Source organism: Tinamus guttatus, unplaced genomic scaffold, assembly GCF_059628265.1.
Source record: "Tinamus guttatus ecotype Peru unplaced genomic scaffold, ASM5962826v1 Tinamus_guttatus_pri_ptg000011l, whole genome shotgun sequence".
Classification (NCBI taxonomy): domain Eukaryota; kingdom Metazoa; phylum Chordata; class Aves; order Tinamiformes; family Tinamidae; genus Tinamus; species Tinamus guttatus.
In genome coordinates, this window is record NW_028288545.1 from 735,840 (window position 1) to 750,954 (window position 15,115).

Below are 15,115 nucleotides of genomic sequence, written 5' to 3' on the forward strand. Positions count from 1 at the left end.
CTCAACCACTGCTAGCATATATATTTTAAGGAATTTTAACAGCATAGTTTTATTTTCTCCATTTACTTCCCCTACTCCTTAATTTTGTTACATCTGGTTTTGGAGTAGGCCAAGCTGATATGGAAATTCTCAATTAATTCTCATCCCTTCAGTGGGAATGCAGCACTCTTTGCTACATGGGCATCTTTGAGGCTTAAATAATGAATATTCCAGGAAAACATTTGGGCATTTTGTAAAGCCGGGATGACACTCTGTTTCTTCTGTAGCGAGAAGGTTGTGGCGATTGCGTGATGTCTTAGTGGGGTGAGCACTGGGTGGCACTGACACTTTACTGCCTCGGGTCAGCGAGCTCCTGGTTCTGCAGGGCCTCTGCTTCCCTACATCCCTTTTTCTTTTTCTCTTCTCTTCTCTTCTCTTCTCTTCTCTTCTCTTCTCTTCTCTTCTCTTCTCTTCTCTTCTCTTCTCTTCTCTTCTCTTCTCTATGAGGAAGCACTTGGTGCACACCAGCACTTTGAAAAACTGACATTGAGAATGGCTGGCTATGACTTGGCCAAGGTATGTCGATAGTCCATTTTCTAATTTTGCCTTTATTTTTTGGTCTGTGCTCCTAATTCACCTTCTAAAAGGTTTTTTTTTTTTTTTTTTTTTTTTTTTCCCCCTGAGCCCAAAGAGTTTGCTCTTCCATGATATAGTCTTGCTTGTATCATTGTCAGTGTCCAAGAGGCAAGAATTCTGGGCTAGATAAGTAGTGTTATTTTAAGGGCTGAATTGAATGATGTCAGAAGAATTTTTTCAACATGACTCCTCTGCTGATCCACCTCTTCCTCCCACTTAGCTGTCTGTCTTTTTCTTTATCTGTTATTTTCTTCCTCCAGTGACAAAGATGAGTCACATTCCTTGTATCATATGGCAACAGAAAAAGCTTCTTCATAGTCTTTAACTCATGAAAAATACCTCCCTCCTCCACTTGTTTAGCTTTAAAACATTCAGGAGGATTTTTATTAATTTCTTCTAACTCTTCTACAGGAGAAGGGGGGAGGAAGAGAAGTTATCACTATGCTAAGGGAGAAATCAATGAATTTTATCCTCTTGGGCATTTTTTTTTCTTAATTGCTGTAAGTGATAGAAAACAGGAGATTATAATGGACATACTGCCTTGGCCATAAATATAAATGTTTATTTTACATGACTGGAACCAGATGATCAATAGTCCTATTTATTGTGAATTTATTTTCACCATCTGCTTTTCTCTGTTCCTCATTGCTGGGGAAACATAAATGTAGCTTTGGAAATATTAATCATGAGGTCAATCTGATGTTCTAATTATATAGCTGTTTTTACCACATTCCCACACACCAATATAATCAAAATGGAGTTCATTTAGCATCATATTGACATAAATGTTTGTCATCATTATCAATGATTTCAGTATTTCTAATATAGGTCACAAAATATCTCTGTGTTCTAAACAGAATGAGACATGCTCATGATTTTTGATAGATAGTTGATTTATTGAGGTTCAAATTTTAATATTATTTTTTATGAAGACTGATTACACACTATAGTGTAATGTTTAAAACAAAACACCCTTGGGAAAAACTGGTTTGCTAACTTCTCTTCACTGTGCTTTGCCTTGACATTACTAGGGTATTAATTATTACTAGGATATGGGCTGTCCATTTCAATGAAAGACCTTTTCTTTTCTGGACAGAATAGCTGTTATCTAAGACAAAGTATCAGGTATCAGTGCAGTCATCAATCACACAACTCTTCGAAGGGAATACCTATATTTTTAATTTTATTTTTATACTTATTTTACATTAGTAAACAGACTAAATAGTGATTAAAAAAATTATATAATGCCTCAGTAGGTTCCTCTTCCAGTTTGATATTCTATTGTAACACAGTATAGGCTACAGTGAAACAAAGTGAGAAATTGCTTTAGTGTTTTGATTTCAACTTCTAGTGTTGCTGTTTGGTTTGAGAGGTTTGAAGGAATATATTACAATCATGTAGCTTTTCAGTGAATCAATTTATTTTGCATCTTAAATCCAAAGGAAGCAGACACAATGGGTTAGATGCCAACCACTAGAAATGCCAGGCCAAAAGCTCAGGAATCCCACAAATGTCCCATTACTATTATTATTATTTCAGTTTTCTTAGGAAAAAAGATCATAGCACCTGGAAGATGTTAGTTTGGGAAAGGTTTTTTTTTTTTTTTTTTGTCAAGATTTCTAAAAATAGATATTTTTATAAGCAAAAAATGTTAAACTCTATGGCTCACACTGTCACTTTATTTGCAGTCACTTCTGCTGTGGCATTTCCAAGTTCTCTGATGCTGCTAGAGATGTAATTTCCCAGCACTGCTATTCCAAGTGTGAATTATTTAGTTTGCCTAAGTTGTCTCACAAGCTTCCTAGCACTGTTCTAGGATTACTTCACAAGCTTGGCAGTGACTCGGCCTGTTCTTACTCATTCTGGTTTTGCCACAGGTCAGGATTTTCTAGGCTCTTTGGCCAACATTCATCCTGTGCAACCAAAAGGAGAAGTGAGGCTATCATCAAAGAATGACACGGATTTTAGATGGGCTGAATTACAGTCCAAGTTACCTCTTTATTTCAGTGTTCAATCAGTGCAATCAGTGTTGGTACTGGTTGGTATTAAACTGATGGAGTCTTTTGTTGGACAAGTCTGCACACACCATCCAGTCTAGCCTGCAGCATCATTCACATGTCTCCCAGATGCTTCCCAGTAGTATTTCAGGAGGTAAGAAGGTGATTTGTCATTTGGTAGATTAGGTCTTTAGTTGACTTAAATCCAGGATGCCCTAAAGAATTATGTATAAAAAACCCTTCTGTTTCTCACTGTGTACTTGTAGTTTTCTCTCTTGAGAAACAGTTCAGGACAAATATTTTCATTAGTCTGCTGGTTTAAAAACTTTTAGTTGAAACCAGCTACTTTACATCTCTTTGCTAGGGAACAACATTGTTCAAGGTGTACATATCCTTTTACTCAGCATGGATGGTAGCCGATTTATTTATATTTTCTCCAGTCAATGCCTGTGTGCAGTCCCACATGTCATGTTTGATTTCTTCTGCTAATAGATGAAAATACAATTTCAGAATGTAATGCCTACTGTGAACAACCCTAGGTGTTTTATGCCCAATGAATGTGTTCGAGGAGCTTCCATGAATTGTGGGAGTGGTTTCGCAGGGGGATCTCCTGCTGGCTTTCTTCCTGGGGTGCTGTTGACTGGGAATTTAAATAATACTTCGTGTTGGTATTTGTAGGTATTTTTGTATAAATAAATGTGTCCTGTGCCATTGCCTTCAGCATCTGTTCGTAGCTTGAGATGGCTAAGTAGGTAGAAATTATTCTTTTCCTCTCATCCATACTTGTCAGGTTGACGTTTAAAAATAGAAGTAAGCAGTATTTTTATGTTTAAATTTTAAGTTCATAGGTTTGAAATCCCTGGTCAATTTTTAAACATTGCAATTTTAAGAATAAATCAGATAATGGCATTGATTGTCCAGTTTGCTTTGGAATTAATGTGTTAATTTAAGCTTCATTTGAGAAAATTGTTTCATTTTAATAAAGTGTCACTGCTCATTGTTTTAAAGAACTTTGATATGTCCACTGGATTAAAATCAAGTAATGATTAAGACGTATTATTCTAAATTGTATTTTCAGCTAGTTTCAGCTAGTTCAGCATTTGCTTTGGAAGGTGTTTCTGATGGCAGTAAGCATGGAAATATTAAATAATAAAATAAGAAACTCACAACTACTTCTTTTACTGCAGAACTGATGTTATATCCAGTGGATTTTCTATGCCATGAAAATTGTTACCTAGTGCTTGCAGTTTTTTAGAAAGTTGTATAGAGCAGTAATCAGGGGGCATCCAGACCAATCTGGTGTTCTGGTGTTTTCTTGGACTCAATCTGGGACAGAGAAAATTTTAGGCTCAAGCTGGCTGTGATTAGGTAATCTGAATGTAAGCATTACAGTAAATGTTATGGATTACATATTTGAAGTTTTTCTTTTTTTTTCTTTTCCCCTATAACACGTGCCGCTAATTCCATTTTGCAGTTGCATGACCATCAAGAAGTGACATCTTCTTGATGGTCATGGAGAAGCTGTTATATTGTTCTTAAAAGCTCACTCTGCTCTCTTGTGTGATTTTCCAGAGAATGAGCAAAACAGAAGCTCCTGTTTTGCTATGACACTCTCAGTACTGGTGGTGGGTTTTAATTGCTTTCATGGATAATTAGACTTGCCTGTCTAGCACTATGTTAAATGCAAGAACAGTCATGATTTCTCAAGCATTACACTTCTGAATGGGGGCAAAGTTACTAGAAACTGCACAAAACCTTGGAATAACTATGCCCAAGGAATAAAAGAGTCCAAGTAGGATGAAATGGTTCTCTTGAAAAGAATGGAAAAGTAATGGCTATTTGACCCAAAATCTCTTCGGGTGCCAGAGGTGCAGGAATGCAAGCACAACCATGTGAATTAGCTTCATGGAAATACAAATTCTGATTTGTCAGCTGATTGCACAACTGTTCATATATCTGGACATATTCAAAACTGTACAGGTAAAACAGTTTTGTTGGGTTGTAATACATTCTTACTGCAGAATAGGTATCCACAGTAAAATATATATATTTTTCCCAATTGTAAGTGTTTCTTGTGGTAGTGCTTGCTTTATTTTCACATTTGATGAGATGGTATATTGTGATTTTTAAGTTCTTTTTGGTGCTTTAAACCTATCTCAGTAATACATTAAGTCATAAGAAAAGCAGACAAAAGTAATATTTCCTAGTTTTAATTTCTTTCTCTTCTTTATTTTTATTGCAAGATAATACTTTTTGCATCAAATTAAACAGCTCAGATATTAGCAGTCTATTCTTATTGCCTGTAGTAGCACTGAAGTGAACTTGAAAACCATTTTTATGTTTTGAATGCGAATTTCTTCGGCCTCATAATTGTTTGTTGTTGTATTCTGAATTGATTTGCTTTGTTGATAACTTTTTGTTAATGAGATAATTTCAAATTAATTTTGTTTTGAAGATATAGAAATATTAGGTAGAGAAGGGCAGTTTATGTGAAATTTTTCACAAGCAGTGTGAAGCGGCACAGTTCTTTCAAACTCAATTTACTGACCACAGATCTGAGAGCTTGCCAAATCTCATTCTAAAATGCAAATTCTTGGATTATAACATCAAAAGAGGAGTATGGTGCTCAAATCGTTGATTCTGCTCTAAAACAGAGCGTGGAGAACTTCGGTGGCTGAGTTATTTGAATAATAATGTGTCTTTTCTCCATCCTGACTTTATTCAGGGACCACATTCTCTGACTTAGAAATACCTCTGAAAATTGGAAACTAAAAGCATAGGACAAATCAGACTCATGATACGTAATATGGCTATGTTAGACAGAAGAAAGATGATCCAGCATTTTTTATTTATTTGTTTGCTTTTTGGCACCCAAATCTGTCTGCCAGGTACCAGATTGCTAGCTATACATCAAAATTACAACACAAATGTTACTAAAATCATGGTTTCCAGCTGGAACCGTTCACGGTCCCAGCTCAAACCTTTATTGGTTGGGCACATGTGAGTGCTGCTTCTGGGAGAAGCTGAAATGCTGCAAAGATGGTGTCATCAGAGCAGTCTCTTCCTCTTCCCCCTTGTGATGAGCAGCAGATGTTCAGTGTTCACGCTTGGCAGAAGTGAACGGTCCTGACATAGTCAAACGGCTACCTGCCGTCCTCATGCCTTTGGAGAAGCTGGCGGTAGTGGTAGGTCAAAAGTAAATCCTCATGTCGTATTGTTAAGGTGGTGTGTCTGTGATGAAGACCGTGACTTACATTCTTTCCTAATAGAAATTCATATTGTTCAGGCTTGCAGACCGATTACTGAATATGCCTCCCTGAAAGTCAAAGTACCCTTTGTGAGTGTCAGGATGCTCACTTCTCTTCTTGGTAAAGATAAAAACTATAATTCAGGGGTCTTTCTTACAAATAGTAAAGTTACTATTATTCATGTACTTTGCCTTTTCACCACTAGCTCCCTATTTCTTTTTCTTGCCCAAGTAACCCAAAGATGAATAAATATTATGCTAATGGAAAAATGTTCAGGAAGGGCAACTAGTAAATATGGATAGGAGATTGTGTGTTGTCACCTTGGCCATTCAGTGAAATGGATCTTCAGCCCTGAAATGAAACTGCCAGGGTGATAACAGAGTATGATTGCTGCCATTTGTTCTGTAATGCATCTGATGCTCCAGTCATACAGAAGGTCGGTGTACTCTGGTAAAAGAAAGAGAATAAATGCTGCATGTGAGAAATTAAATTTGGAGTCCTGTATGAGAGAATAATACTGCTCCTTACAAATTTGCCACATTTTAAAATAATATTTATGGGTGATGCTTGTAGACTGTTATCTGAGGTATTATGTGAGGTGTTTTCTTGAGGAGATGTGGATTTGTGCTCTTGACAAGGTCTTTGTCCACCTTTGCTCCTGACCAGTGTCAGTCAGCTGCAGCCAACCTAAGGGCTCCGTAAATCTGCCGCAGATGTTGAAAAGTTTCCAGTGTTTTAACAAGATTATTTATTCTTGAATATATATAAACAGATATCATGCTGTCAGTGTTGTAAAAAATCAGTTGTAGTTTCTCACCAGTAAAAGCAAATTATTAATTTGTATTAGTTTTGTTTCAGTCACACTTCTATGCTGCATTTTTCAAGAGCAATGCTTACTATTTTTCCTATTAGAAAGACTTTGAGCATGATTTATGAGTTTTAAGAACTCCCAAATCCTGGTGAGTTAACTGTTACCAAAAGTATCAAGTTATATGAAGTATTTGCTCATGGTTTGTTAGAAGTGATATATGAAATCATTTGGGTGTATTTGAGCACTTGCCTGGCCTGGCAGATGAATAAATCTGTTTGATAGTATTTAAACACTGCGGGCAAGCAGTTTGGAGGTTGGTCTAGAATGTGAGTGAACTATCATTCATATATTGCTGGTAAAACAGTCAATCTAGAAGCTCCCTCTGCATATCTTGTGTGCACTAAAGTGTGTCTTTGGAAAGGAGAATGGGTTAAGATTTAACAACACATGAGGGCACAGAGGGTATGTGACATGCCTCAAAGCTACTCTTCTCTATAAACCATCAACTTTCAGCCCACGGCAATAAGATTCAAGCTTCTACAGTATATTTTTTTACCAAGATTGTGACTGAGTACAAAATTTTACTCTCATCAGTGTAATCAAGATTTTCTATTACAAAAAGTCAGTAGATTCTAGATTTGCATGTCCAAATTCTACCTAAGATCTGTCCCAAGGAATAAATATATTCTGATTAAAAGTTCAATATATTCAGAGGCAATCAGAGCTAAAGAGAACAAGTTAATGAAACTACCTATTGAACTAATCCCTGAACTGCATTTTATCAAGAAATAGACTTCCCTGTCACTGGACAGATAGAGATTATTGAGAAATGTATTATTATTATTAATAATAATAATTTTTGATTTGGCAGAAGGGTCTGATTTTATTCCAAGGTCCTACTATGTCCTTTCTGTTTGTTTTTCAGTCTGCGCAAGGTGGAGGTCATCGAACGTTGCTCTATGGGCATGCGATCCTGCTGCGCCATTCCTACAGCGGCATGGTATGTAACAGGAGCTAGCAGCAGGTGATAGTTTATTCTTTTCATGTGTGAAAACTACTTGAGATCACCCAGACTATTGCCATTTACTAATATCCAGAGAATTAGTCACAGAAGAAAGGCATTCCACTGCTCTGAAATCTGTTTGGAGGGCAGATGCCTGAAGACAGGAAACCGAGCTGGTCATTCCTGATTAGGTGCTGAAACTTAGGTCTTCCTCAATACTGATGAGAAGTAACTAATACCTGTTCTCTGTCAGTCTGTGTTGAATTGGTGATTTCTCATTGATTTTTCTTGGATATTGGATGTCAGATGAGCTGTGCCTGAATGCATAACTGGCATCTGTCTGGCAACCTAAACATGTGTTGGGGGCTTCCTGGGAAAGGAAGTCCCGCTTTGTGCACGTTTTGGACAGCAGCCTTACTCTCTTCAATCCCTTGATGAAATTATATACTGCTCAACTAAAAGTAAAGATTCAAGTGGCTGAATTTCACTGCAGCCAGTGACCTAATGTCTGCTCTTAGTATGCTCATCTCACTAGAAATGCAACATGGATAGAGATGGAGAGCTTATTATAGAGCATCTCCTTTGGTCAAGAGAGCATTGTTGAGCAGCACATCTTAACCACCATGCAGTTTTACAGGCATTTATGTTCTTCATAGTGACTAGTGGGGGTAATTTAAGAATCACTGTTAATCATATATTCGTAGATTGATGGCTTTTTTTATATTCCAGCTGGTTATCAGACAAGAGCAGAACTAGTGATACATGATTTTATTCATCTTTTTTTATTATTTTTGGTAGTATCTATGTTGCCTCTCTACATCTCGGTCTTCAATGGACAAGCTGGCATTTGATGTAGGATTACAAGAGAATACAACAGGTAAATGGCAGTTTAAAGACTATATAAAGAAGAATATAATTTTGAATGCATAGATGCATATTTCAGTTTTCTTTAGTGATGGATTTCTCCATATCTTTGTCCTTGTTCTCAGTTGAATGTTTTCCTTTCCCAGAGCTTGGAGTGATGTTAACAAGGAAGTTCTTTAGTAAGAGCAGCCTAAGGTCCACTTCTTAAAGCTCACAGAGATCCTTACCTGGAATCATAATTGAAGTGCAGAAGAGGTGTTTTTATCTTCTGCATGGTGTGTTATTTTCAACCAGGTTTCTTACATTGCAATAATGATATTAATTATGAAAAAACACATGCATGCTTGGTTTACGTAAGTGAAAATTGGGTCAGGACTTTAGGATTGAGATCAACATGAAAGAAATGGCAATAATCTCAGGCATTTTCTTTCTAATTTCTTTCTCTGTTGTTAATCCCTAACGATATAGGTGAGGCGTGCTGGTGGACCATCCATCCAGCTTCCAAGCAACGATCAGAAGGAGAAAAAGTGCGTGTTGGGGATGATCTTATTTTAGTCAGTGTCTCTTCGGAAAGATACTTGGTAAGATTTGCAAGAATATCTGTATGGTGCAGTTTCTAGAAAAGAAAACAGTGAAGTTGTTACACAAAATGTGTCATTTAAACTGGTACTTGATGCTGTTTTGCAAATAAGATGCTGTAGGTCTGGAAAGTGTAACACAGATATGTGATTGATCTACTTTGTATTTATGGCAATAATAGTATAGATGTTGGAAAAATACTAGACAAGAGAAAAAGAAAATACAGAAAAGAAGAATCCATCTAAGCTGAGATGTTTAAAGTCTCTATCAGTGTTCAAGTGTTAACAGCACTTTCATGAATTAAAACATACTGAAGATAAAACATACAAACAGCATTATATAAGCTTTAAAAGGCCCATTTCAAAAATATGTTTTATGGTATAATATATACTACTACTGACATGTCACAAAGTAATTAAAATATATGTTTTATTTTAATATTAAAATACAATTAAAATATATTTTTAAATTTTACTGTGGTAGCTGTTTAAATAACTTTTTTTTTTCCCTCAATGACATATCCTTATGACTTTATTTAATTTTAAAATACATGGATAAGGGCTGTTTTGATGATGTTGAGGAGAGTAGTATCAATTTAGGCATGGTGTTAACCCTTACCCACAAGTGTTGTGTTAATCATATAGCATGCTGACTTTCTTACTCTTCACTGCAAATGATACAGAAATAATGGAAAGAATACCTGCATTTGCAATTTCTGCATGCTCTTGAGGTAATGGCCGCAAACTGAAACACCAAAAGTTCCACAGGAACATAAGGAAAATTTTTTTGACAGTGAGGGTGACAGAGCACTGGAACAGGCTGCCCAGAGAGGTTGTGGAGTCTCCTTCTCTGGAGATCTTCAAAACCCGCTTGGATGCAGTCCTGTGCCACGTGCTCTAGGTGACCCTGCGTATGCAGGGGGGTTGGACTAGATGACCTCTAGAGGTCCCTTCCAACCTTAAGCATTCTGTGATTCTATGATTCTATGATATCTCCCATTCATGCTGATGACACCATTCAACACTAAGATTTTTTTTTCTTTTTGTATTTTTGCTTTTGCAAGCAGCTATACTCTCATGAAAAAAAAAACAATGAAAATAAGAAGAAATGCAGTCTAGTGGAAACTTCTGTAAAAATCAGCCCCAGGGATTTGGCAAATGTAGCTACAACTGAAGCCACAGTCTTCTAAGGGGAAATACTTTTAGTTTTAGTCAAAAAGGCTGTCTTAGTTCTGCCTATAATATTAAAAGTTTATTTGATAATCTGTAATTGAATTTTTCCTTATGCTAGGGAATGTTATTTCAGAAACATTTTTTACAGTATCTAGCAAAAAAACCCAAAGAATTAAATAAAACCTCTTAAAATAATGATTCATCTTTTTAATAGAATTGCAAATGTTCTCTCTTCTTTTCAAAACAAATAAAAAATGGCTCATTGAATTAGTTATAGCATTTCTAATTAAAAATTACAACATTATGATAACTATGTTCTCGTTTTCTAAGTAGCCAATCTTAATATTTCAAAATATTTTAATAACTACAATTAGAGAATTTCTATTAAACTTAGTGGGAAAAAAAAAACTTAAGACAAAATTGATTAAGAAGTTATTAATGAAAAAGTTTTAAAAACAAATAATTTTTGCCCTGAACTCTCTCCCTTTCTAAGCTGTCACTTTTTATCACTCTAGTTAGTAAGTTTACTACTATAGTAGTTACTATAGTAGTAATATAGTAACTACTATAGTAGTAGACTTACTATATTTTATATTTTATAAATATTTAATATAAAGTAGAATTTGTGCCTCAACTGTTAATTCTCTTCTATCATATGTACTTGTATACTGTCTCAGTGTACATTTATGCACCCAGACACGAGGCAGATTGCAGAGTGATTTTATTGAGAATGTGGCATTTGTTCCGTTCTCATGGTGTTAATGCTTATACTGTCTTCTCTGCAATGTATCAATATATGCATAGTAAAATATATTTTCTTTGTAGAGAAAAGCAACTCTGTCACTCATGAAATGATTAAGAGTTAAATTTTCATGAGCGGTTGTTAAATCTATTTTAGTTATTCACGTATCTGGTTTGATACAAATTAAACAAGTGCCTACCCTCACATTTTTATAAATGAATAAGATTTCAGGCTACATTAAGAGCTGATGAACAACAATGTTTCACAATCATAAAAATGTTTGTATTTCTACTACCTACTCAAAGTTTATCTTAGCACAGTAAATAAAGCAATAATGATTGCATGAAAATTCGAAGGGCCAGAAGGGGGAATATTTTTCATAAAAGCTGTCTCTCTATTTCTAAGCTACGAGTCGCTTTCCTTTAGGGGATATACAAAATACCGTAAAAAAAAAAGCTGTATCTTAAACAGGAAGTTCCCAACTCTGAAAACTGTGACCTTATAGATAACAATTTAATGACATATCAACCACCTGCAGCTTGCACTGTACTTTTGTACAAGTCAACACTGCCCTTCCTTCCAGAGAAGCTGTATTTTTTTCAGCCTCGCAGAAGCCAACAGCCTTTTCACCTCTCACCTTGGTAATGTGCCACTGGAATTGTTTAACATAAATAAGTTTAACTAAGACCAAAATTGGTTTTTTTCTGACCATAATTTCTAGTTTGATGGCCTGAAGAGTGGCTTGTGTGCCTTGAAACACTTCCAACCTCTTTTTCTTCCCAGCTATGGATCAGATCTTCCAGGACTGTTGCCTACAAACCTTGATTCTCCAGTATTATTGTAATGAAATAGCTCAGAGACAAAAATTAAATATTTTGGATTCTTTTTGAGCTATCTAGTTCATCCCAATACAGGCACAAGTAACCGTCCCAAAGCTGTAAATAAAACAACATATTGTAAAAATGTATATGTTTTTTCCCTTAGCAAAAACATATACACCAAGTTCTAATTTTCTAAAGTGTCTAGTAGACATGTGACAGTAATGTGTGAAAACAAAAGAACAGTTTATTAGAATAACAGTGTTTTCATTCAGAGTTCATCTTATGAATCTTAAAACTCCTATTTTCTACTGCACTTAACTAAGGAATGTGGCAACCGATACCTTTCAGAGTAGTTACCAGTATGGAGAGGTAAAGTTATTTGTATGAATCCTCTTTGACAGTGAGACCAAGTAGATTATTAAATCCAGTCAAGGAACTTGAGGTTTTTAAGAGACTAAGTCTGTCTGTTTGCCCTGAACAGATATTTTTTGATTTCATTGAACAAGTGCTAAACCGATAGGAATATTAGTAGGAAAATAAGAAAATGAAAGTCTAGATATGTGGATGTTGGCTGTTTGTTGACTCTGGGCAGTAATGTCCCTGGGCAAGTCTTTCAGTTGCTCTGAATCTCATTATCCCTACCTGTGCAATGGGATTTTGGATGCTTATTTTCTTCTATAGCCTTTCTGAGGAAAAGCACTTATAAAAGAGCTTGTGGCATTGTATAATGTGTGAATTGCACTGTTGCCAGATCCTTCTGAGAGGAAACTTGGCTCTGCTGAACCCTATTAGCATAGAGCAAAAAGAAATTCAGCTATAAATATTGGCGCTCTTTAAGTTCTACCCAGAGTTGCTCTGTTTCCTTTCTTGAGGTAATGCAGGCCTGGGAACAGAGGTAATTTATCCAGTGGTTTTTACCCCTCTTGTACATGTTTAGGATGAGCTGCTGCACTGAACTATGCCTAATATATTAGCTGCAGCCCATGGTAGCTTTCAAAATTGCCAATATTAAATAGTTTAGAAATGTAATTAATTCTAATTTCTTTTAATTTCATAAGCCTCTGGGTAACAATAGTTCTTAGCTTTTTAAACAGCAGTCAAGAAAAGTTCCTTAGACATGAAAATGAAATGCAAAAGGAATGATCAAAATAAAAATCTATTTTTTCTATAAAAAATCTATTTTTATTTGTATTTTTGTATCAATCTGAGATTTTTTTTTAGTTTATCTAGAAGAGATCAGCTGACCTGAGCAGGAGCACTGTGAAGGAAAAAAAGTTCACCCCTATTAAAAAAAAATCATCTCCCTTGGAAATGTGGAGCATCCCACACTTTACTACAAGCACATGAAATGAGAAGGGGGGTCTTCATGTCACAGGTGTCCTTTATTAAAAAGAAAAAGAAAAAAACAACCATTCTCAACTAATTTAGTAGAGTAACAGGTCTCTGAGACATTGCACTTGGTAGAGGGCCAGGAAGGATTTCTTGATTTTATTTTAGCAGCTAAAAATCTGATGACTGCGCCCATTCAGCACATGCCAAAACTCTTGAAGATCCCATGTGCTAATTAAGTGCTTAAATTTCCCCCACAGTGAATAATAAAATCTTCCCCCAAACCTGGCGAGAGCAGGTATGCCTTGTAGCGGGCGGCCCAAGGCAGGGAGAAAGTACTGACAACTGAGAACTCAGTGTTTTATGTGCTGGTAGTGATCTGCTGCCACTTGAGATGTGTGGAGGAGGCTGCTATTAGAAAGTAGAAGGAACAAAAGGCTGGTGAGGGTGAAGGGACAGGAATAGGCTGTGACAAAGACCGAGCCTGGGCCTGAAGTGGGAAGGAGGGAACGGAGTGGGACTTGACTGAGTGGCTGAGGAGCTTGGCAGTTGGAGGGAGGCAAGAGGAGTCTTCTGTGACATGAAGCTGGTGACAAGGGAGGAGTGGGCACCTGCAGGTTAGGACTGAATTAGAAATTTGGGGAAGAAAAACCATGCTGATGAGGACAACTGCAAAAGGAATCAGTAGAGTGGGACGGGGAAGGAAAGGCAAGAAGGGGGATCTATGAAGGATCTGGATTGAAGGAGGAAAACATTGCTGCTGGACCAGAATCCAGAGTGGGGCAAGTCAGTGACCAGGAAATGCAAAAATAATTATGAGGGGTAGGAGTTGTGGTAAGTTTCTGGAAAGACGTTGAGTGCTGGATGACGTGGGAAGAAAAAAGCTAAGTAAGAAGAAAGCTAAGCCTCAGCTTTGTAGGTCAGAGGAGAAATCTTTGAAGCAGAAAGAATTGTTACTTTGGAGAGAGAAGTAGACTGTAGCTGGGTTGGTTAAGAGAGAGATACGGCACTGGGATAAAGATCTGGGAAGGAAGAGAAAGTGGAAGAGTCTTGGAACAACTGGGACAGGTAGCTGCACTCAGCAACTATTTAGGAAACCCATTGTAGAAAATCATAGGAGTCACATGTGCTAGTGCTGACAGTCTATTGATTTTCTGATGTCTATATGTCAGATGTCTAAAAAATGGTTTGGAAAGTTTTCTCTGAATATATTTCAGGTGAGTGTCAGTGGTATATGTGGCATGTGCTGTAACTGTTCTTTCAATTTGCTTTTTAAAAATGTGGGAAAACTACGTAGAAGATACACCATAATAGAATCTCCTTATTAAAACTGCAGAATCACAAATATTAGAAAATGCAAGAGTTATAGCACCAAATATATTTAATGATATCTCTTAAATATGCAGTTTGTTTTAGGTCTCTGCCTCAGTGCTAATGATAGAATTTCAAAGGATGTGTCAGGGCTGAGTAGCGGGAACACTGCAGAACAGACAAACTTTGAAGATGAAATTTCAAGCTTCAAGGGCAAATTTCAAAGACTTTTAAGGCAATTCTAGGTGTGGAATGGGCATTGTAATGATTACATAGGTTTATTATTTTTTTCCCAGAGAATCAGATTCTGCACTAGGCTCTGCTGTAGAATTTGCTGAGCAGATCCTCCATTACACCAGAATTGCCTTCTGATGGTCAGTACCTCTGCCTTCCATATCAGCTGGGAACCAGAGACAAGGCTCCAGTGACTCATTTTCTTAGAGTTTGTGAGGTCCTAAAGTGGCTGAGCTTTGATACTTAGAATCATAGAATCATAGAATCATAGAATGCTTAGGGTTGGAAGGGACCTCTAGAGATCATCTAGTCCAACCCCCCTGCATACGCAGGGACACCTAAAGCACGTGGCGCAGGACTGCATCCAAGCGGGTTTTGAAGATCTCCAG

The 15,115-nt window shown here is 36.7% G+C and overlaps 1 protein-coding gene across 1 annotated transcript in view; it reads left to right on the forward strand.

The window, feature by feature from the left end:
• The window catches only part of RYR2 (ryanodine receptor 2), a 362,813-nt gene that overhangs the window by 151,740 nt on the left and 195,958 nt on the right, over positions 1-15,115 (forward strand). Inside the window, exons 4-6 of the mRNA XM_088522870.1 lie at positions 7,597-7,671; positions 8,473-8,551; positions 9,007-9,119. Coding sequence (XP_088378996.1) covers positions 7,597-7,671; positions 8,473-8,551; positions 9,007-9,119 — 267 coding nt within the window. The remainder of the gene's footprint in view (positions 1-7,596; positions 7,672-8,472; positions 8,552-9,006; positions 9,120-15,115) is intronic.